Source organism: Bufo bufo, chromosome 9 (assembly GCF_905171765.1).
Source record: "Bufo bufo chromosome 9, aBufBuf1.1, whole genome shotgun sequence".
NCBI lineage: Eukaryota > Metazoa > Chordata > Amphibia > Anura > Bufonidae > Bufo > Bufo bufo.
In genome coordinates this window covers 214224108-214248034 of record NC_053397.1, presented here as the reverse complement: position 1 = coordinate 214248034, position 23927 = coordinate 214224108, and the positions used below count along the sequence as shown (strand labels likewise).

At 41.9% G+C, this 23927-nt stretch overlaps 1 protein-coding gene across 2 annotated transcripts in view; it reads right to left on the bottom strand.

Annotated features, from left to right (window-relative positions):
• NEGR1 (neuronal growth regulator 1) overlaps window positions 1–23927 on the bottom strand; it is a 505555-nt gene that overhangs the window by 202262 nt on the left and 279366 nt on the right. For both annotated transcript variants that reach the window (XM_040407404.1, XM_040407405.1), the window contains exon 4: window positions 939–1070. In XM_040407404.1, the coding sequence (XP_040263338.1) occupies window positions 939–1070 (132 nt within the window). The remainder of the gene's footprint in view (window positions 1–938; window positions 1071–23927) is intronic.

Sequence of the window (23927 nt, the reverse complement as noted above, 5' to 3'; positions counted from 1 at the left end):
GCTTCCCTGTCTGCGTGTATCATGTCATAGAGCATGGGGAACTGAGCAGATTGATACAGTATATCGTTTCGTAGGAAAATATTCAGTGTAACTTTTTCTCTCTTCTGGGTTCCAGACTCTTGTGGGCGGCCCAACACAGTGATAGGCATATTATGTCATGTGACTATACCAATCCCTGACAGGACCGCCCACCAGACTCCTAAGCATAAAAAGAGCAGGGACTTACATGGATACATTTCAAGTAATACTGAATCTTTTCCCACAAAACTATATAACAATCTGCATAGTTCCTCCTGCTCTAAAGCACACTGTCTGCAGCTTAGATATTGTGTTCAATGTGACAGGTTCCAGTTCTTTAATATAAGAACTCTAGAGATCAGAAAATTAGAAAACAATCTACTAAAATTTTTCAAAAAGTTCTTGCTGTAACCCCTTTCAAATAATTTTTTGTGTGATTTGAATCGAGAGAGAATTGTCTAGGATATTGTGGCCCTTTCAAATTGGGTCAAATTTATTTGTACCCGAAATTAATCGGACTGATGTTTTGGCAGAATTTTAAGATTTTCTCTTATCTGTAGAAGACTCCAATTATTATGGTTTAGCTTTAGGAAACAATTGGCACAGTTGCCCCATCTGGACCTCCTGGTCTGTACCAGCAAGTAAAAAAGTGGCGCAATGGAGCTATGTCTCTTGTAGACCATTGTAGACATGAGGTAGAGACGTAGAGCAGGTAGGTTTTCCTTTAAGTGGTATGAAAATTCAGTTTCATGGCAAAGCAGTCTGTAAGTGCCCCAGCAAGAGGGATATATACCCTTCCAGCAACCCCCTAGCCATGCCCCAGCATTACGCAGCAATGACTTTGCCCACCACTGCTGGACACAATTTCCACAGAACTTCTTTTTTATATATTTTTAATTCCATTATTCGTGGTTACTTACAGTTTACAATGATATTCACTTTCTTCACGTCTGGAAAGGGCACGGTGTTTTCTGCCAGGCACTCGTACTCGCCAGCCTGATCTCTCGTAATGCCATAAATATCTAAGTATTGTCCACTTCCAAATGGCTTGGCTGAAAGAAAAGCGTCAAAAAGGCAAAAAATTAAAACAAGAAGAATGAAAAAGCCATATCATGTGCATTAAATCTGCAGGAGTATTTTAGAACACTACTTTACTGCGCATTCAACATCATAAATAGTAATGAAAGCTTTTAGCGCCTTTTCGTTTTTCTTTTTTTTTTCATTCAAATTGAGCTATTGGTAATAAAGAAAAAAATATTTAAAGGTTGTTATTTTATTACAGCGGCAATGGGGGGGGGCAGATATGAGCCACATGAGACCGAAGTGGGAATACTCAAATGGATTCATTAGTTTTTTTTTTTTCATCTAAATGGGTCAAAAATTGTGTACTTCATTTTATAATGTAATTTTATAATGGATGTTTTTGTTTTTTTTTGGCTACTAGCTGAGCTTCGGTAGTTGCACACAGATTCCGGTAGGTTGCAGTTGCTTGCCTGTTTATTGCTATACAGTTGCAAGAAAAAGTATGTGAACCCTTTAGAATGATATGGATTTCTGCACAAATTGGTCATAAAATGTGATCTGATCTTCATCTAAGTCACAACAATAGACAATCACAGTCTGCTGAAACTAATAACACGCAAAGAATTAAATGTTACCATGTTTTTATTGAACACACCATGTAAACATTCACAGTGCAGGTGGAAAAAGTATGTGAACCCTTGGATTTAATAACTGGTTGAACCTCCTTTGGCAGCAATAACTTCAACCAAACGTTTCCTGTAGTTGCAGATCAGACGTGCACAACGGTCAGGAGTAATTCTTAACCATTCCTCTTTACAGAACTGTTTCAGTTCAGCAATATTCTTGGGATGTCTGGTGTGAATCGCTTTCTTGAGGTCATGCCACAGCATCTCAATCGGGTTGAGGTCAGGACTCTGACTGGGCCACTCCAGAAGGCGTATTTTCTTCTGTTTAAGCCATTCTGTTGTTGTTTTACTTCTATGCTTTGGGTCGTTGTCCTGTTGCAACGCCCATCTTCTGTTGAGCTTCAGCTGGTGGACAGATGGCCTTAAGTTCTCCTGCAAAATGTCTTGATAAACTTGGGAATTTATTTTTCCTTCGATGATAGCAATCCATCCAGGCCCTGATGCAGCAAAGCAGCCCCAAACCATGATGCCCCCACCACCATACTTCACAGTTGGGATGAGGTTTTGATGTTGGTGTGCTGTGCCTCTTTTTCTCCACACATAGTGTTGTGTGTTTCTTCCAAATAACTCAACTTTGGTTTCATCTGTCCACAGAATATTTTGCCAGTACTGCTGTGGAACATCCAGGTGCTCTTGTGCAAACTGTAAACGTGCAGCAATGTTTTTTTTGGACAGCAGTGGCTTCCTCTGTGGTATCTTCCCATGAAATCCATTCTTGTTTAGTGTTTTACGTATCGTAGATTCGCTAACAGGGATGTTAGCATATGCCAGAGACTTTTGTAAGTCTTTAGCTGACACTCTAGGATTCTTCTTCACCTCATTGAGCAGTCTGCGCTGTGCTCTTGCAGTCATCTTTACAGGACGGCCACTCCTAGGGAGAGTAGCAGCAGTGCTGAACTTTCTCCATCTATAGACAATTTGTCTTACCGTGGACTGGTGAACAGCAAGGCTTTTGGAGATACTTTTATAACCCTTTCCAGCTTTATGCAAGTCAACAATTCTTAATCGTAGGTCTTCTGAGAGCTCTTTTGTGAGAGGCATCATTCACATCGGGCAATGCTTCTTGTGAAAAGCAAACCCAGAACTGGTGTGTGTTTTTTATAGGGCAGGGCAGCTGTAATCAACACCTCTAATATCATCTAATTGATTGGACTCCAGTTGGCTGACACCTCACTCCAATTAGCTCTTGGAGATGTCATTAGTCTAGGGGTTCACATACTTTTTCCACCTGCACTGTGAATGTTTACATGGTGTGTTCAATAAAAACATGGTAACATTTAATTTTTTGTGTGTTATTAGTTTAAGCAGACTGTGATTTTCTATTGTTGTGACTTAGATGAAGATCAGATCACATTTTATGACCAATTTGTGCAGAAATCCATATCATTCCAAAGGGTTCACATACTTTTTCTTGCAACTGTATATGGTTCCAATTATTCTAAACAAGTTTAAAAGGGCTAACCCCCTTCCCCACCACTGGTCCAAACCTGTAATGGAAAGATTACTTACCCGCTTCCCGGCGCCGGCTACCCTCTCCTTCTCCTCCAGGCCAATCACTGGCCTCGGTGGGGACCGGATGCCCTTATGTCATGTGACTATTTGTCATGACGAAAGAGGAGCCGGTCACCGCCACGGCTAGTGATCGACTGCGGCAATGTCAAAAACGGAAATTGACATCAAGGGAGTCCAGTGGAGCTGGAGGAAAAGAAGCAGGAAAGGAGCAGGGAAATTGCCCCCCATTCTTTCACAACCCCTTTAAGGCTCTGTTCACACTTCAGTTAGTTTTTCTCCATCAGGGTTCCATTGTTATTGGGTCTTTTTACCCTTCCCTTCATCATGACAACTACTGTATGACAGAGCCACTTTATAATAGATCCTGATGGATCCCATTGGTGTAAAACAGGATCCACCAGGTTTCCAATATTTTTGACATCGAGCATAGCCCTGCAGATTGTACCAGTCTTGTATATCAAAATGACTGGAGCCCATGATGGAAAGGAAACATGTGAACAGAACCTAATACACTGTGGCTTTCTATCCAGTAAATTTAATGGATGCCCCCAAAGTCCTGATGGACTCGTTATAATATGGATTATGGTGGATTGAAAATAATCAATTATAAAAGATCCATTATGATAGTTGTCATGGATCCTGAAAATGGAAGGGCTTGACGCAAGGGGAGCATCTTGTCTGTCTGACTTTCAGGCTACAGTGAGGCTGTGTTTTCAGGAGTCATTAGACAAGAATAGTGCAGTCAAACCATTAAATTTGACCTAAACAGTAGTCAAAACTCAAATTTCTCCAGTGCAATACAATATTGTGATATGTTAACAAACCCATTGACAGACTGCAATTCCCAACACAACCACTGGGTGACCACACAGAGACACATAGAATAGACATCTCGTGGCATCATATCCCCAAAACAAGTTTAGTCATCTTGTGTCATACATCTTGTAATACATAGTCAAGAGAAAAGGTAAGAATGGACACATCTGGGAATTGTAATTTGATTATCATTATTCTTTATTTGGCGGGGTTATTATAATTATACAGATTAAAGGAGCCTTACCATATAATACTTTCCACTTCACTATATCTGCAAGTTTTTTTTTAAACCTTCTGTGATCTTGCTAATGGATTTTTCAATAATGTACATTCTCTGACCATAACAAAATGCATGAGATTTTACACTGTGTGGTCTTAGGCCATGTTCACATCTGTGTGATGTTTTAGGCTGTGTTCACACCAAATGAATTTCTTATGCTACGTTTATATCTGCTATGTTTTATGCTGTGTTTACATCTATGTCATTTCTTAGGGTTTGTTCAATTTGGTGTCATGTTTTGAGCTGTGTTCACCAGTGATGGTGAGTTTGTAGTCTTTACCAGCGAACACATGCGGGCTGCCATCTTGACTCACCCGTCCGGCGATGCACAGGTAATCCCTTACCTGTGCCTGTGTCGGGAGCTGGTCTGAAATCAAATCCAGTCACCGGGAGCAGGCAGTTCCAAGAACAGCCACCGGGGGCCTTTATCCGGCTGTTCTCGGAACTGCCTGCTCCCGGTGACCGCATTTGATTTCAGACCAGCTCCCGGCACATGCACAGGTAAGGGCTTACCTGTGCATCGCCAGACGGGTGAGTCAAAATGGCAGCCCGCATGTGTTCGCTGGCGAACACTGCGAACTGACCATCACTGATGTTCACACCGGTGTCATGTTTTAGGCTGTGTTCACATCTGTGTAATTTCTTAGGCTGTGTTCACAACTGTGTGATGTTTTATGATGTGTTCACCTTTGAGTTATGTTTTAGGCTGTGTTGACACCTATGTAATTTCTTAAGCCCCTTTCACACGAGCGAGTATTCCGCGCGGGTGCAATGCGTGATGCGAACGCATTGCGCCCGCACTAAATCCGGACCCATTCATTTCAATGGGGCTGTCTACATGAGCATTGTTTGTCACGCATCATTTGTGCGTTGCGTGAAAATCGCAGCATGTTCTATACTCTACGTTTATCACGCAACGCTGGCCCCATAGAAGTGAATGGGGCTGCGTGAAAATCACAAGCATCCGCAAGCAAGTGCGGATGCGATGCGTTTTTCACGGAAGGTTGCTAAGAGATGTTGTTTGTAAACCTTCAGTTTTTTTATCACGCCCGTGAAAAACGCATCAATGCGCATTGCACCCGCACGATAAAAACTGAACAACTGAACGCATTACGCATTCACAGGCAAAACTGAATGAACTTGCTTGCGAAATCACACATTTTTAACTGAACGCATCTGGAACGCATCCGGACCTAATCCATATCGCTCATCTGCAAGGGGACTTAAGCTATGTTTATCTCTGTCAGGTTTTAGGCTGTGTTTACATCCATGTCATTACATAAGCCGTGAGCGGTCCGTGGTAACACGGCCGTGAGCGGTCCGTGGTAACACGGCCTGGATTCCTGCCGTGAAACACGGCCGTGTGCATTCGGCTTTAGGGTGTGTTCAGTTTGGTGTCATGTTTAGGCTGTGTTCATGTTTGTGAGACGCTTTAGGCTCTGTTCCCATCTGTCACACAGTAGCCATCTTTATTGTGTGATGGATGCAAATAGTGTTTGTCTGATCCTGTAAACTTGATGGAGTCAGTCCACTTAATATTTCCACCAAATGTGACAGAACTGCTCTCAGGGGCTACAAACAGAACTCTGAATACAGATGTGAACATAGCCTAAAACTAGAACTCTCTTCAATGATGCCTAATCTGTAGTTAACACTGTGCAGTCTACAGAAATGTAAAGCATTTTGATGTATCCCACATAAATGTCCAAGCGACTAGAATTTTTTTTCCCCCCGAATAGGCTGAGATCTCTGCTCTGCACAAATCCCAATAATCCCTATGCACTAGGCTTCTGGAGGTAAATATTTCACTAAATACAATCTTTAAATCCAACAAAGGTTGCTAGTGAATTTCTAAGCAAGCCTCAATAATCTGGAGCTGACACATAGCAGATGCTTGGATATCTTCTGCAGAGGATAGAAGAAAAAATTCAAAGAACATGGATTGTTCTACAAACATAAACTAATCCTTGTCAAATATGTAAAAAAAAAAAAAAACTGGATCCACATACAACTGTGGATAAGATGATATCAGAGAATGACTGTGTACTGTCTCGCAGAAGGTCTTCAGTGGATATGTAATGCTTCAAATCTAAATAAAACAAGTACAAAAATTTCTAAATTGCATGAAGCTGTCTCTATTCTGTGATACTCATGATAAAAGAATTATGAAGAGAAATCTCTTACAATGGAAGCAGCTGTGGCTGTTTTATGCATGATTGCCCGCACCATCCTCTATGTCCAGGTGGAATCGATTTAGACAAAATGTTTACTAACACTCCAAAAAGCAACAGAGGAAAGAGTAACAAGAAAGTCGTTGGCAGCAATCCTCATTCATTATTCATGGGTTATCTGTTTTTGTATTTTTGTCAGGCTCAACTCAACTGGGGCTATCAAAGATATTTTTGTAGATGCAATCAAGGGCAAATGGCTCATGAGATGATCGTCAGAAGATGGAAAATGGACAAACCCATCTCTCGAGGTTCATTCATGTTTTATAAATTAGACACAGGGTAGTTCAAGATACAATAAAACCACTTTGACGACCTTCCAAGCATGTGTCTTCTGAAAGGGTGGTTCTCTCAAAGATGGCCAGTACAGTTAAACCTCTCCAAAAGAACACTTTTTGGAGAAAACCACCACATTATCCAGACTTTGTGTCATGGATTTTTGGTTCTGACACTACTCAAAATTCTGCATAATGCCAATCCCTGGAAACGTGTGGATGGCATCATTATATATTTTTTTTAAGATTGCAGCAGACCTCTTTGAATACAAGGACCTTGTGCAGTTACACTTATGGTATGTCTGCACCTTTCTTAATCCATTCCAATCTACTTATCCCAAATTACTAGTGTTGATCACGAATATTCAAATTGCGAATTTTTATCACAAATATAGGTACTTCGAAAATTCGTGAATATTTAGAATATAGTAATTCGAATATTCGAGATTTTTTTAAAATCAGTACACATGATCCCTCCCTGCTTCTAGCTTGTGGGCCAATGAGAAGGCTGCAATATCTTTGACTTTAGGAGTAGTGTTAATTGCGAATTTTCGTAATGCAAATTTTTCAATTGCCGAGTAAAAACATGATTTCTCCCTGCATCTTGCTTGTGGGCCAATTACTCATTGGCCCACAAGCAAGAAGCAGGCAGGAATCATGACTTTAGATGGGAAAAATGATGAATATTCTAAAAAACGAATATATAGAACTATATCGAATATATTTGTTTTTTCAAATATTCGTAATATTCTAAAACAAGAATATATAGCAATATAGCGAATATTCGTAAAATACACATATAACCTAGTCAAGTTAGGAAAGTTGCCTTATACAGTTAAAAATCGCAATACGCAAATAATTAAATCGAATATTCGAAAAAAAACTAATATAGAGCAATTTAGCTAATATAGTGCTATAATCTTCTTTGTCTAATAGTTGTAGTTTTTTTCTCATCTGAAGTTCAGATTGGAATAAAATTTTAACTATTAAAAAAAAGATTATAGCACTAAATTGCTCTACATTTGTTTTTTTTCGAATATTCGCTATATTGCTATATATTCTTGTTTTAGAAGATTACGAATATTTGAAAAAACAAATATATTCGATATAGTGCTATGACTCATTGGCCCACAAGCAAGAAGCAGGGAGGAATCATGTTTTTACTCGGCAATTGAAAAATTTGCAATAAAAATCGCAATATGAAAATTCGCATTACGAAATTTTGCATATTACGCGATCATTACCTTGCCGATTTTTCGAGTAAAAAAAATCGTACAATACAACGAATATTCTACGAATATTCTACAAAATATTTGCGAAATATCGCGAATTTGAATATGACCCCTGTTCATCACTACAAATTACCTCTACCTCTCTGCCTAACATTCTCAGCAGCACAATAGCCACCAATCAGATATTACTCTGGGAGTCATGACCTGTAGATTTATTTAGGAAGGTCCATGTTCTTGTAAGGGTAAAGATCTGATATTCCACACTGAGGGCTGTTAAGATGTTCCTCCAACTACTATGGCTTATAATACCACAATATTCTTATGATCTAAGAAAATTTTTGGGTGCAAGGATATTTTTCAGTAGGTACAGTTTTAAAGGTAACTCCACCTGATATACTAAAGGTCCCATATGACAATATATCAATGGTTTTCGGTCTGTACACAGTACACTGTTTACAAGGGGTTGTCACCACTCCACCCCTTCCATCTCAGAATTGTAATATTTTCCTGACCTATATTAGTATATGTGTAATTAGAGATCTAACCAGATTATGTTACTAATCTTGCCATACACTTTTGTCTGAAGACTAGGCTTTCAGAATATCCCCCCTACCCCCCATACATATAAACTCTTGGTTCTCAACGATGAGATGGGGATAAGCCACTGCCAGACACCATTGGTGGCAGCTTATCTCCTTTAAGAACAAAGAATCTCAATTCTTTCTTCCTTCGACATGTACTGAATGCAGCAGAGCATTTAATGAACAATTAGATGGTTGACCAGACCCACAAAATTAGTGGGTTCAGTCGACCTAAGTCCATTGTGCTCATCAATTTAACACCAAAACCCCTTTTATTGTTGGGTGGAGGGTAAAAGAGTACTCTGCAATGAGATGGATTATATTTCTGATGAATGCCCCCTATACAATGCCAATGATTAGCACCCAAGGTCCACACCAAAGTCCACTATGACCTATTTATATTCCTGCCTTTACTGTTGTCCACCATAATCCCTGGCTAGACTCTGGATTTCCATTACTTATAAGAGACTAGAATACGTAAAGCTACAAGGGGGTAGTCTTCGATCATTAGCCAAACATAGACTAAAAAGTAGAGGAGGTTTGAAGAAAAAAAAAATTGTTTTGCAAAAACTACCCAATTGCACTAAAAAGTTGTCAAAAACATTTCCTTTTGTGGATAGACTGAGACTATAAAGAACTTGGTGATTTGCAGAGCTATGGTGGGTCTCCTGTGACATCAACAAGAAGTAATGTCTTCAGAATCTTGGCCGATAGACGTGTTTTTGTATTATTTTTACATTTGTTTTGAATTCACTTGTGTTTGTTCGCCTTTCGCAATAATCCTCCGTGTCACGCGCATCACTAATGTCCTTAATAATCACTATTGGCCATAGTCCCAACACATCAGATGGCAAAAGAATGACTTATTAATGTTAATAAATTAAGTTTTGTCTGCATCCCAAGACACAAGTCGATGCATGAATATACTCAGGAAACTCTCTGGATGGAATTACCATAAAACACGGCCACTGTACTCAGCCGTAAATATGACAGCACTTTACAGCGGGCGATAATAAAAATGCAGGAAACAATTTAAGGTATAAAGTAGATATAAATCAGCATCAGCATATTTACTGATACAGCCTTTTAACTCTTTCATAACGAGGGGGTCCCATTTTTTTAAAGAGCAGATATGAACAAAATTTGGAGAAAAGTTGCAAAAAGTTGCAAAAATGTACACATTCTGATTCCATACACTGACAGATGGAGCCAAAGAGATCTCATTTCACTGCTATAGGGACTTGTAGAGCATGTGAAGCCACAGCTAGTTTTCTCCATCTTGCTTCACATTGTTCCACTCCTTAAAGGGGTTGTCTCACTTCCGGGGTTATCATGTAGAGAAAGCTAATACAAGACACGTACTAATGTATTTTTCATCACATTATACACTTCTTATTTCCATAGTCACGAGCGACCACCATGCAACTCAGCAGTGGTGGTCATGCCTGCACACTATAGGAAAAAGCACTGGCCTCTCTGGTAAACGGGACCTTGGTAGTGCACATAGAATGGCACTTCTTCCAATACTGTGCAAGCATGACCACTGCTGCTGGATTGCAGGGTGGTCATAAACATGGAAACGAGCAGTGTATAATGAGATGGAAAAGGGCTGCAGCTAGCATTTGTAATTTTTATTTTGTGATTGCTTTGGGTCTCAAATTACTTAGGTTACCTAAACCGATTCCAGTATCTCTGGTAAATACAAGTCATTTTTGCCCGGAGGAATTATTAAGTATAAGACTGGTAATGAAGGTTGCTTCCATTCATTTTGAGAGGTGTGCCTTATATGTCATTAAAAATGTGTCTGCTGATGTCATCCTGGTTTTGCCCTGGTTGAGGCTACATAGTCCTGTATTTAATTGGAGTACTGGGGAATTAGTAAAATGGGGTCCCCAGTGCTCTAATAATTTAATTTCTATCCACCATGGTCTGGAATTAGAGGAAGGTCTGTTAGCTGAATGTATTAAGGATTTTCAGGATGTTTTTTTTCCATAGAAGCATCCGAGTCCTCGCCCCCGCATCGTTATTATGACTGTGTGATAGAACTTGAAGCTGATGCTAAGTTCCCTATGGATCCTGAGTCTGGTAATGTGAAAGCAGATGCCTTGTCACGTAGTCTTGAGACCTATGAGTCTATTGATACTAAACCTGTTAACATTCTTCCTCTTGGAATTGTCATTTCTGCTGTTAATCCTGATCTTGCTTCTGAAATTCATTGTTGCCAGGACTTAGCTCCCAGTAATTTTCCTGTTGGTAAATTGTTTGTGTCTTGGAGGAGTCCTTTTGCTCAGTACTTGCAGGTCATCCAGGAGTTGCTGATACTAGACATCTGGTCTCCAGAGGTTATTGGTGGCCTACTTGGTCACGAGCATGCTATGCCACGCTCCTGGCAACAGGATGCAATGCTCTTATTCCCCACAGCGGCAGGGGTGCACCACTAATGAGGCCAGGTGGGGCTATCGCCTCAGGCAGTACCAGGTAGGGGCAAGAGAGGGGCAGCCGAAGGGAAGGGGTTAGGTTAAGAAATTGGTATTGGGGAGGGAGGGGCGCCATTTCAGATTTTGCCTCAGGCAGAAGAAAGACTAGGTGCACCCCTGCACAACAAGCATGTGCTGGAGGAGTCTAGCAGTGGGCTGATTGCTTAGCTGCTCTATTTCTGTGTGCTAGTGTTCTGACTAATGGAGCTCCGAGTCAAGATCTATCAGGTTCTGATCCTGGGACTCAGTGCTATATTTAAATCCCTTCCTGGCCTTATACCAGTGCCAGTGATAGTCTTGTTTGGGCTCACTAGCTATGTTCCTGGTTCTTGGATTCATATGGATTTGTTTGTGCTTTCGACCTCGGCTTGTCTTTTGACTACTTTCTGTCTATCGTTTTTGTACTGCATTGTCTGCCTGGTTCTAACCCGTTTTCGTACGACCATCCCTGTGTGTTGTTTTGTTTCTTGGTATTTGTCTGTTTCTGCATCTTAGTAGCATAGGGACTGTCGACCAGTTGCAGTCCTGCTACCTAGGGTTTGAACTGCGAGTAGGTAAAGAAAGTGGACTGGGTTTCAGGTCAGGGTTCACTGTCAGCCGTTACAATTAGTAAGTGCCATGTATTAATTTTTTCTGCGTGATAAATTCAATTTGCTGAAGTGAGACAACCCCCTTAAATACTCAAATGTCTGAAAATAGTAGAGGGAAAGGGGGCAAGCTTCTCTACTCTAAGGGATGTGAAAAAATCAAGATCCTGGCTTTCATACACTGGGCTAATGGGGGCTGCATGAACCCACACCACTGTTGAACATGCTTGCCAATGTCTAAAAGACTCCTGGAAAAAGAGGAGACCTCTCATACACCTGGAAGAGTTGGCAAATTGCATGGCTTACACAATTACTTCTGTTTTAAAGGGTTGTGGCTTGAAAAAAATAAAAGTTGGCATACCCTGATTTACTAGAGCACAGAAAAAATGCCAAGTATATTTTAATTGTGCAGTAAACACCTCATAAACAATATGTACACCCCGAGATAAAAAGCCTAGCATGCACCTGTTTGGAAGGGTCAAGACTATGGTGGTCCACCAAACGAGCTTTGGAAGGTTCTACAAGGAAACAAACTGATCTGTTGAGTTTTTTCCATCTGTATCTATCTGACCAGAGACTTATTATTGTACTTGTTTCTTCTCTTTGACTCAAGACAATGAAATCTGTAACTAAATATTGGCATTAAACATTCAGCTGAGTTACTGCTGCATTATTCCCAAGCAGATAAAGATGATTGCAGAGTGTTTGTCCCTCTTTAGCATAATCAATATGGCCCCCTGCGCCGAAAGGAATCTAAGCTCATGGTCCTTCTCAGTGAACAATTGATGCTCTTCATGATCCAGATAGAAATTTCACATTATGTCGTGTTCAAAAATCAATATTACAAAATTGGCCAATATCTAGAAGTGGTGTTTTCTTGTACACATTGCATTTCCTATTATTGTTCATGAAGTATCGCAGCTGTGCCCTTATTTTATTATTTCCAGAAGGAATGTGTTATAAACCACTACAGCTTACCATAGAATAATATATTTCCAATAGGTAAGCAATGGGTAACCAATCATAAATGTCACCATAATTTGGTACAGCTAACTTTGTAATCTTGTTGCCATATGCATGCAGTATCACCCTCTACACGGCCAGGTTGGGGTCACATATAGTAAAGCCACCTTAAAGGGGCTGTCTTGTTTTGAAAACCCAATTTCAAGTATCTTAGTAGGTTAAAGTGTAACTGCCATTTCACTACCAAAAAAATGAAATTCCTAACATATGTGATGCTGAAGGGAAGATATTCATGAAGCTGCATTTTTAGCTAATTTTATCTTTCTGATGTCTGTATTCAGCCCTTACCTTAGCAACCATATTTCTCTGTGCCTCTATTTCAGCAACTTCCTAAGATGGCCTCTGCTGCTCTTCCTGTGATGATCTTTGCCCTTCCTTGAGGCCATCCTGTATTTCCATCACTTCCCATAAGCCCTTGCTCTCCTCACATGAACTGGCAGGACGAATCAGAACGCAGATAACTTCCCACAGTACCCAGAGCAGTGTATATCCTCACATACAGCTAACCAGAGACATGCCCTGCAATTGCATTAAATCAGTAAGCATTTCTTTTAACCTCTTAATAGCCAGCTATCCCTCATTCTCTTCCAGACTGACAGGGAAGGGGGGGCTGCTTTAGCCGCTTATATCTCTGGTTTGGTACCAGCTAGAAATATGGGCAAGCTTTCATACAATACCAGAATTACATAAATCTGTTCAGTACAGGGGAAGATATCAATGATAGAAATTGGGATGCTGTGAATAAAGCTGAAAGTAAAAGCAGATTTTACCCGCGATTATTCCTGACTCTATTTCTAACAGTGTTTTATCCTCTGTTGCTTGGACTAAAGCTGTCATTCTGGTCTTGTATGAAAGCCTTGACTGTCAGTTTTCAAACAAGACCAGTTGCATATTTCTATCTGCTACCATTGGGAAGATATCACCATCTAAAACAGGTCTCCCCCCTCCACTTTCTGCCTCAGCCCAGCTCCATGCTGTCAGGGCTGAGCTCCTCCGTCTCTTGTTATAATACTGAGAAGACGGACTGCACATGGCAACACTGTGAGATGAGAGCTGCTGAATAGGAAAGTAGCATGCATTTGTGGGAGTTGTTAGCAGGTAAAACTGAAAATGATAACATTTTAAATCACAAAAGCACTTATACAGCAGGGTGTACTATACCATTAGGGAATAAAAAATGAAACGGCAGTTACACTTTAAAAGGAGTAATCCCGTCTCGCTAGGATATGCCATCACTTTATGATAGTTGGGGGTCTAACCTCTGGTACCCTCACTGATCCTGGGAATGAAGGGGCTACAGCATTGATGTGGTGCCCCAGCCACCTTCTGTCCAGAGAACTGCTGCACAGATACATCCAAGTGAATGATGTCGACTGCAATTCCCTGCATAGCTGAGTGGCCGGGAGGGCTGTTGTGCAGGGAAAGCAATGAATGGGCCACAATGCTGAATCAGCACAGCACCCTCTTATTTCTCTGGATCGGTGGAAGACCCAGGAGTTCAACCCCTACTTATCATAAAGTGATGGCATATCCTAAGGACATGTCATCCATTTATGACATGGAAATGCCCTTTTAACATCCCAGTTTGAGATCTCCATCTATGAGTCAGACAGAAGAACAAATCCAACAATACAGTTCTTGAGCCACCAGCATGTCCATACTTTACAATAGTTTCCATAGACACTGTTTAATGCTTTATAAGCCTCGGAGTCAAATGCAACCATAGAGCAGCAATCATGATTCAACCATGGTGCAGTCCGCCTCCAATTTGTTTTATTATCTTAGAGCTCATTAGCCAAAGCTGCACACTGCGATTTGATTAGATGGGCTAGTGTTCATCCTTTCTCAATTTTTATGCAAAAAAAAAACATGTGACAATCTATATCATTCATGGTGAGAGGAGAGGATAACATGCACAGAAATTCATGTTACCAGCTCCCACCCCGGGTTTATGTACAGTAATTACACAGGGAGAAGAGGATCAATATCTCTCTCCTCTCCCTGCATCCTGTCCCTCCCTTTTCCTCTTCCATGATGTCTGAGATCATAGCCAGCTCAAAGGGAACTGCTTTTATCTGCTCTATCTCAAGCTGTATAGCAGCTAGAGATATGGCCCATGTCTTGTTTTAAAACTGACAGCCTAAGCTTTAAAACAGGACTCCTCTCATGCCTTCCTTCTCTTCTGGAATTTCCTTCCTGATTCTATTCAACATTCTTCAACCCTTCAAATCATCAAATGCTCACCGAATACTTTCCTCTTACAACAAGTTTTGTAGTTTGGCCTAAATACTCCCTCAATCGTTCCGACAGCATTTCCACTGGACATGTCAAGAGCTCATGTAAAGAGGGCCCATCCCTAATGTATCTCTCACTTTTAATGTGTCCTCTTGTTTGTACTACACTATTCATTGTAACTGTTACAATGTGTTACCTCAATATTGGTCTATGTAAGGTGCTACCAAAGTTGATGGCGTTATAAAATGAAATAATAATAATAATAGAAACCCACGTATGGCGTGCAAGTAAGTGGAATAAATCAGTACAACATGTCATGGAAACATTTTAAAGTCTCTATCTAAAATAGATCAGGACAAAAAAAACATAAGAGATTAAATGAGCCATGTTATTCATTAAAGGCAAAAATAACTTAAAAAAAGAACATGCCTGTCCATCAAGACATTACAACCAGGCACGTGCTATGGCATATGCTACCCACTTTGCAATGTGGCAATTATCTTAAAAAGCAACTCTTAAAATGTCACAGTAACTGATGTTTCTGTGCTAAATCCTTCCCCCGTGATCTCAGACGCTGCCCTTTACAGGGAGCATTATAAAGCATAAAGCTCAACATAAGTCGTATTTACGTCTCACTAGATAGGTCTGAAAGTTTCCCGAAGTCTTCCGAAGTTTGCCAGACGCATCATCCTGTCAACCAGCATGACCCTGGATTAGTGCGTGTTCCAAGTGACTGTGAAATCATTATAAATATATATAGAAACAGTAGAAAGAATTTCTTTTAACTCCACTGGTCTCAAAAATTGAAAAGTATCCTTAGAGTTGGTTTATCTATTTTGCTGCACCAAACTGCTAAATGTTTCCAAACTTAATGGTAACTTTACTTTATATTACAATGTATTACTTTCATATATCAAAAATAACATATGACATAATTTTTCAAATAGTGTCAATGAAAAACCTTCTATAGTTTTGTGTTTACAGCTCCTATTTTGGTCTATGTGTCTCTGCATACTGTATAAGCTGCATATACAAAGTATTAGAATAGTTTCAATGAATAATATACATAAAAACTGTTGAAGGTATGTCTTACTCCCACATATTTTAACCTATTATCAATAAAAAAAAATCTACTATTCTGTGCATACAGCTCTTAGGTAGAACTATGTGTTTCCATGGTTACAGACTACAAACAAACACTATGTAGCCAGATACTGCATCAGTCTTCTGATCAAGCTATGAATATATTGTTGCTCTCCACTCTTATGAACTGGAAGGGCAGAAGGTGACCCCAACCTGTTCCTAATTTCTTAGGGTTTGTTATCCCTAGGTGGAACAGTACAGTATGTGTCTCCATGGTTACAGACTACAAAAAAAACTATGTATTCTTATCTCGCAGCAATGGTTGTGTCTTCTGATCAAGCTGGGCATATACAGTGTTTTTGCTCTTCACTCCTTTGAACTTAAAGTGCAGTAGGTGCCCTTATCCTATTTCTAATGTCTTAAGGTTTGTTAATCCATTTCTTTTCCTCTTTCATTCATAACAGTCCACTCCACAACTAAAATTTCAATTTTGGCTTCCGTTGTCTAATCTCTATGGCTTGCATAATGTTTGGGGTTTTCTTTGAGAAATTGGTGTGACTGTTACTTGCTCTAACCTGGCATTGAGAAGGACGACACACCTGCCATTAAGAAAAATGATCCACCCTAAGAACGACTTAAATTACAGCACCGCTTACAATGTATCAGGGTCCTTAATGCCAGGACCATGAAAAAAGACAGTTACAAACGACCCTCCCTTTACACCATGTGTGATCAGCAGCAACTTGTAATGGGTGAAAATGTTCTTCATGGATTGGGAATTCTGGAACAATTAGCGGTATTTCACTGCTAGAGATGGTGACGGCTCCTCAGAGCTGATTATATAAGTATGGTAGAATGACAGGAAGATGTAAAACGAGGAGATGACACAGGTGTGGATTATGTGAGACAGGGAAGAATTGATTATACGATGACTTATAAGTAACTTTCATCAAACAATAATAGGATTGAAGTCTGCTCAAATCAAAGGAAATGAAGCCCCGTGCGCCAGGCACACATGAAACATTTACAGAAGATGAGGACTTTTTTTTAAATGAATTTTACTGTTACTAAAATTGCTAAAATTCTAAACCTGAAGGAAAACGAGGAGATAATGAAAAGTATAGATACCCTTGGAAAGTGAACATTGGGGGTAAATGTCTCGTAGTCAAATACAGAGGATCAACACATACGGCAACCTCTGCCCTGATGACTATAGGAAACAAACTACTCGCCCTTGGATGTAGTCCACAAAACTCCATCCATCTAGTAGTCCATAAAACCTAGAACATCTACCACATCACCGCTATATGTCACATGGGCGTAACTGTGCACATAATGTTTATTTTGTCTAAAACAATGTAAATGGAAGTGTAGAGGCTCCAGATCTTTATTTCTTTCTTTTTCTTTCTTATATAAATTCAATCTATTATCCATCTATCGGTCTATCTATTTATCTATCTTCTATCCATTAATCCGTCTATTATTCTCTTTCTCTCAATTCATTTTTGGGTTATTTTTTTAATCTGTTTAATATAAAAAAAAATATTCTGTCAATCGATCTTACATTTTAGATCTATCTATCTATCTATCTATCTATCTATCTATCTATCCATGCATCTAATATCCTATCTATCTATTGTCGGGACTCGCTCTGGTATTCAGGACAAGTGGACGCAGTATAGAGGTAAAGACCAGTTTAAAACTGAAAAACGTCAGTGTTTATTCACACTTGTTGCACGTACACAGTACGACAGTTCATTTGCAGTATTGGTGTTAGTTCACACCCAGATAGCTCAAAAACGAAACAGTCACCTTTTGTCCTGGGTGTTAATCCACACCCGACCGGCATAGCTCAGAACAGAGCAGTCCTCCCGGATTCAGGCCTCCAGCCTGGCACAAGGCTCAGATCCCGGTACAGAGATTGCCAGAGCTCCAATGTCAGAGAGAGATAATTCCTCACACCTGACACTGCTGGCTGTTTTTTATAGGCCTGAAAAAACCTGGCCTGGAACGTGGGGAGTAGTCACCCACCCAGCACTTTGACTACTCCCAGTAAGAGCTGTACCGTATCAGCTATTTACAGCCATACTAAATAGCAAAGTGTCAAACAGCAACTGCTGCTGACACATGAAAACTGGCTCTTACTCCACCGAGGACAGAAATCTTGGTGACACATACCTATCCTCCACAATGATTCCTTGTACCTTCTTACACTATCTAGACAAAAGTAGAAAAATTCCACGCCACTCCCAAGTAAAGTAAATTTAAAAAAGTGTTCTTTAAGTACCAGACAGTGACCTTTCAGTCCTCTTACTGGGACTTTCTCAATAAGTAAAGTCCCAGTAAGAGGACTGAAATGTTGCTGTCTGGTGATTAAATAACACTTTTTTGATTTATTTTACTTGGGAGTGTCGTGGAATTTTTCTACTTTTGTCTTTTTGGTTGGTGGTTCGCCTCTTCAGCTGCTGGCACACCTTATCCATTTGACCGTTGTGCTGCTCATACCATTTTTTCTTTATATTAGTGGTGGTCGAGCACCAAAGTGCTCTGGTGCTCGAGTAGAACACTTTAGGATGCTCGGGTGCTCTACCGAGCATCCAAGCACAATGGAAGTCAAAGGGAGATCCCGAGCATTAAACCAGGCACCCTCTGCTCTGAAGGGGGGGGGTGTCTGGTTCACATGAAATGTCAGAAATTGATGGAAACACCACTGAAATGGTTTGGGAACAGCATGGGGGGCTGGGGGTGCATCTTGGACTCCCAGGTCGCTGCTGGGAACGATGTTGTCCGAGTAGTACCCCACTTTTACAGACTGACAATAATATGCACCAAACCGAAGATAAAACAGATTTTAGAGGAAAAAAATGTTAGGAAACATTCTTTCCTGTATATTTACTTCTACATAAAGTGCAAGTGCTGCCAAAAATTACAAGGAAGAGGCACTCCGATACAACCTGTATATCACATAAAGGAGGGCCTCATTCACATTGTGGTACAACTGTTCAGGTAGTGGGGCTCCTACACTCATAAAGCCTATGCACTAAGTTAAAAGGGCTGCCAAAAATTACAAGGAACCGACATACCAATACTCCCTTTATTACACATAAAGGAGGGCATCATACACAGCCTTGAAAATTATGATTGATGGCCTGCCGGTGACCCTCAAAAACATTAGGGGCGAGGGCCTGCTGGTGACCCTCAAAAACATTAGGGGCGAGGGCCTGCTGGTGTGATCTGACCATCTAAAACATTAGGGGCAAGGGCCTGCTGCTTATTAGTGTTGAGCGTGAATATTCAAATAGCGAATATTAATCTCGAATATTGCAACTTCGCTAATTCGCGAATATTTCGAATATAGTGCTATATATTCGCTATATCGAATATTCGTAATTTTTTTACATCTGAAAACATGATTCCTCCCTGCTTCTTTCTTGTGGGTCAATGAGTCATTAGCCCACAAGCAACTTAAGCAGGAAGGAATCATGTTTTCATATGGAAAAAAAATGACAAATATTCTAAAAAACAAAGTTATAGCAATATAGCGAATATATTCGCTATTTAGACTATTCGCCTTTTTTTACCCAATCTGTACAGTTGTTTGTATACTCCTCCCCGACAAGCGTCCCTGTCACCAGGGGAACGCCTGTGGGTTTGAAAATACCATCGGATCTGAGTTTTCCCTGAGATTGTGAAAACTCAGATTAGATGGTATATTCACAGGCGTTCCCATCTTGACGGGGACGCTTGTCGGGGAGGAGTATGCAAACAACCGTACAGATTGGAAAAAAAAGGCGAATATTCTAAATAACGAATATATATTCGCTATATTGCTATAACTTTGTTTTTTAGAATATTCGTCATATTCTAAAACAAGAATATATAGCAATATAGCGAATATTCGTAAAATACACATATAACCTTGCCAAGTTAGGAAAGTTGCCTTATACAGTTAAAAATCGAAATACGCGAATAATTAAATCGCATATTATTCGCGATAAATAGAATAATGACGAATATTCGACTTTGACGAATATAAGACGAATATTCAATCGAATATTCGCGAAATATTGCGAAATCGAATATAGCACCTCCCGCTCATCACTACTGCTTATCTGACGATGGGAAAAATTATGGGTGAGGGTCTGCTGCTGAGCTGACCCTTTAAAACATTAGGAGCGAGGGCAGCCTAATAAGCATATTGCTATGATGGAGGGAGGAGGATGAGAAAAGGAATATTAAACCATATACCCTTGTTTGTGGTGGAAGGGGTGCATGGGGATACAATGTATTCAGTCCATTATAAAAGCTACATTTAAAGTGCCTTTATTTTCATCCGCTTTCCTCTGGTGGAGTAGAGAAGTCAGGGGCAATCCAGGCCTTGTTCATTTTGATAAGAGTCAACCGGTCAGCATTTTCAGTTGACAGGCGAATGCGTTATTATGCCCCCAGCAGCACTAAATACCCGCTCTGACAAAACGCTGGCAGCAGGGCAGGCCAGCACCTCCAAGGCGTAAAGCGCCAGTTCGTGCCATGTGTCCAGCTTGGACACCTAATAGTTGTAAGGCACAGAGGGATCATTGAGGATGCTGACACGGTCTGCTACGTACTCCTTCACCATCTTCCAAAAATTTTCCTTCCTTGTGACAGTAGACCGTGCATCAGGGGGAGGGTGCTGGGGGGGTATCATGAAACTGTCCCAGGCCTTGGAGAGTGTTGCCCTGCCTCTGTTGGAACTGCTGTGTGTTCCCCTCATCTCCCCTCCTCAGTTGCCCAAGGAGCTACGGACTCTGCTGCCAGCGTTGTCAGCTGAAAATTTTTGGAGCAATTTTTCCACAAGGACCTTCTAGTATTGCACCATTCTGCTCGTCCTCTCCACCACAGGAATGAGAGATGAGAAGTTCTCTTTGTAGTGGAGGTCGAGAAGAGTGAACAATCAGTAATCGGTGTTGGCCAAAACGCGTACAACGCGAGGGTCACGGGAAAGGCAGCATAACATAAAGTCAGCCATGTGTGCCAGAGTCCCAACAGACAAGACTTCGCTGTCCTCATCAGAAGGATGACTCTCAATCTCCTCATCCTCTTCCTCCTCTTCTGCCCATCCACGCTGAACAGATGGAATAAACCGGCTATGGGTACTACCCTCTGAAACAGAGGCAACCGTCTCCTGTTCCTCCTCATCATCATCATGCGCTGAGAAGATGAAATAAGAGTGGTCTGGCTATCACCCTGTGTACTGTCTTCCCCCATTTCCACCTCTTCCACATGCAAAGCATCCACCTTCATTGTAAGCAGCGAGCATTTCACTAGACACAGAAGTGGGATGGTTACACTGATAATAGCGGCATCGCCGCTCACCATCTGTGTTGATTCCTCAAACTTGCGTAAAACCTCACAGAGGTCAGACATCCATGCCCACTCATTGCTTGTGAAGAGCCGAAGCTGACTGGAAAGGCGACGACCATGTTGCAGCTGGTTTTCCACTACTGCCTTCTGCTGCTCACAAAGCCTGGCCAACGCTGCCAAACCGGCGGCAGATGTATATGACTTTCAGAAATGAGCACGCACGCGGCGCACCTTCACCAGTAGCTCAGGCAAATTGGGGTAGGTTTTGAGAAACTGCTGAACCACCAAGTTGAACACGTGGGCTAGGCATGGGATGTGTGTGAGCTTGCCGAGCTCCAAAGCCGCCACCAAGTTACGGCCATTATCAGACACAACCATGCCTGCTTGTAGGTTGAGTGGCGAGAGCCACAGCTCAGTCTGGTCCCTTATACCCTGCCACAGCTTTGCGGCGGTGTGCTGATTGTCACCTAAGCAAATCAGTTTAAGCGTGGCCTGTTGCCGTTTCCCCACTGCAGTGCTACACTGTTTCCAGCTACTGACTGATGGCTGACTGGTGCTGCAAGATGATAATTCAGTAGTGGAAGTGGAGAATGAGGTGTAGGAGGAGAAGGGGGGTTGCAGCCACTAATGTAGGTGGTGGCGGAAATCATGATGGAAGTAGGGCCCACAATCCTTTTCATCGGTAGCGCCTGTGCATCCCAGGGTACGACTCGCTCCCGGCCTCCACAATGTTTGACCGGTGTGCCATCAGGGAAATGTAGCGTCCCTGGCCAAAGGCACTTGTCCATGTGTCATTCGTTAAGTGGACCTTCCCAATAAGGTCAGGGCACAGGTGATGTTACGGGACACATGCTGGTGTAAGGCTGGGATGGCACACCGGGCAAAATAGTGGGGCCTGGGGACTGAGTAACGAGGGATGGCCGCCGCCATCAGGCTGCAGAAAGCCTCAGTGTCCACAAGCCTAAATGGCAACATTTCCAGGGCCAGCTATTTGGAAAGGTGCATATTTAGTGGTATGGCCTGTGGGTGGGTGGCTGGGTATTTGTGCTTTCATTCAAAGTCCTGGGGTATGGACATGTGTTTGCTGCACTGGGACACAGAAGTGGATGTGTTAGCTGATGATGCTTGCGAAAGTCCAGGTGCAGGGCAGGAGGCATCCGGACCTGCGTTTTGGACAGGGGATTGGCCAGCACGTAACACAGGGGAAGAGGAGGCAGTGGTGTGACCCACAGACACAGATTGTGGACCCAGGCGTTCGGCCCACCTATTACGGTGCTTTGATGCCATGTGGAGGATCATGCTGGTGAGGTTGCTAGTGGTCCCGCCACTACTCATTTTGGTACGGCACAGGTTGCAAATGACAATTCTTTTATCGCCCGCACTTTCCTCAAAAAACCACCAGACTGCGGAACACCTACCCCTTGGCAAGGGAGATTTCTGCAAGGGGTGCTCCGGGGAACAGTTGTGGGCCTGTTTGGTGTGGCCCGCCTTCTCCCTTTTGCCACCCCACTGCCTCTTCCAGCCTGTTGCGGTGCTGCGGATCCATCCCCCTCTGTACTTCTGTCCTCGCTCGGCTTGACACCTTCCCAAGTTGGGTCAGTGATTTCATCATCCACCACCTCCACTTCCACTTCCTCACTCTGGTCATCCTCCTGACATGTTGACCAAACAACAACCTCAGTTATTGACAACTGTGTCTCATCCTCATCATCAACCTCTTGAGACACTAATTGCCATTGACTTATTGGCAACTGTGTCTCATCATCATCATCCACCTCGTTAAACACTAATTGCCGTTCCTCAGCGCCATCTTCTTCTGACTGTGGATGCTTAAGAGTTTGGGAATCAGTGCACAAGATCTCCTCATGTCGCTCTTCAAGTGGGCTTGGCGAGAAGCCCAAATTAAGGAATGGCGATGAAAAGAGCTCCTCGGAATATCCGAGTGTGGGATCACTTGTTTGCCAAGACTCTCCATGGTGGGAGGTAGGAGGATCAGGGAGAGGATTCTGTTGACCAGACTCTTGGCTACTGAGACTGGACTTGGTGGAAGACAGGGTGGTGCTTAACCGACTGGAAGCATTATCTGCTGCAATCCAACCGAACACCTGGTCGCACTGGTCTGACTTCAAAAGTGGTGTCCTGCGCCGCCCTGCAAAATGGGACATGAAGCTAGGTATCGTGGATGAGTGTGTTTCTCTGGCAGCAGGCACAGTTTCACTGCACCCAGGGCCACGGCCTCTGCGTGCTCCATCAGCAGCACGGCCACTGCCCTGTCCCTTACTACTCGCCTTCAGCATATTAAATGGTATATATGCTTGCAAGTATGTCACACGTACAGTAGCACAGTTTTTTTAAGTGTATGCGCAAATAAATTACCGTCAATGTCACAGATATTTGGGATGCGGAAACGTTATACAGCAGAGGTACCACAGGCAATAGCGCTGCTGTCACCAGCGGCTAAGAAAAAATTACAGTCAATGTCACAGATATTTGGGATGTGGAAACGTTATACAGGAGATGTAGCGCAG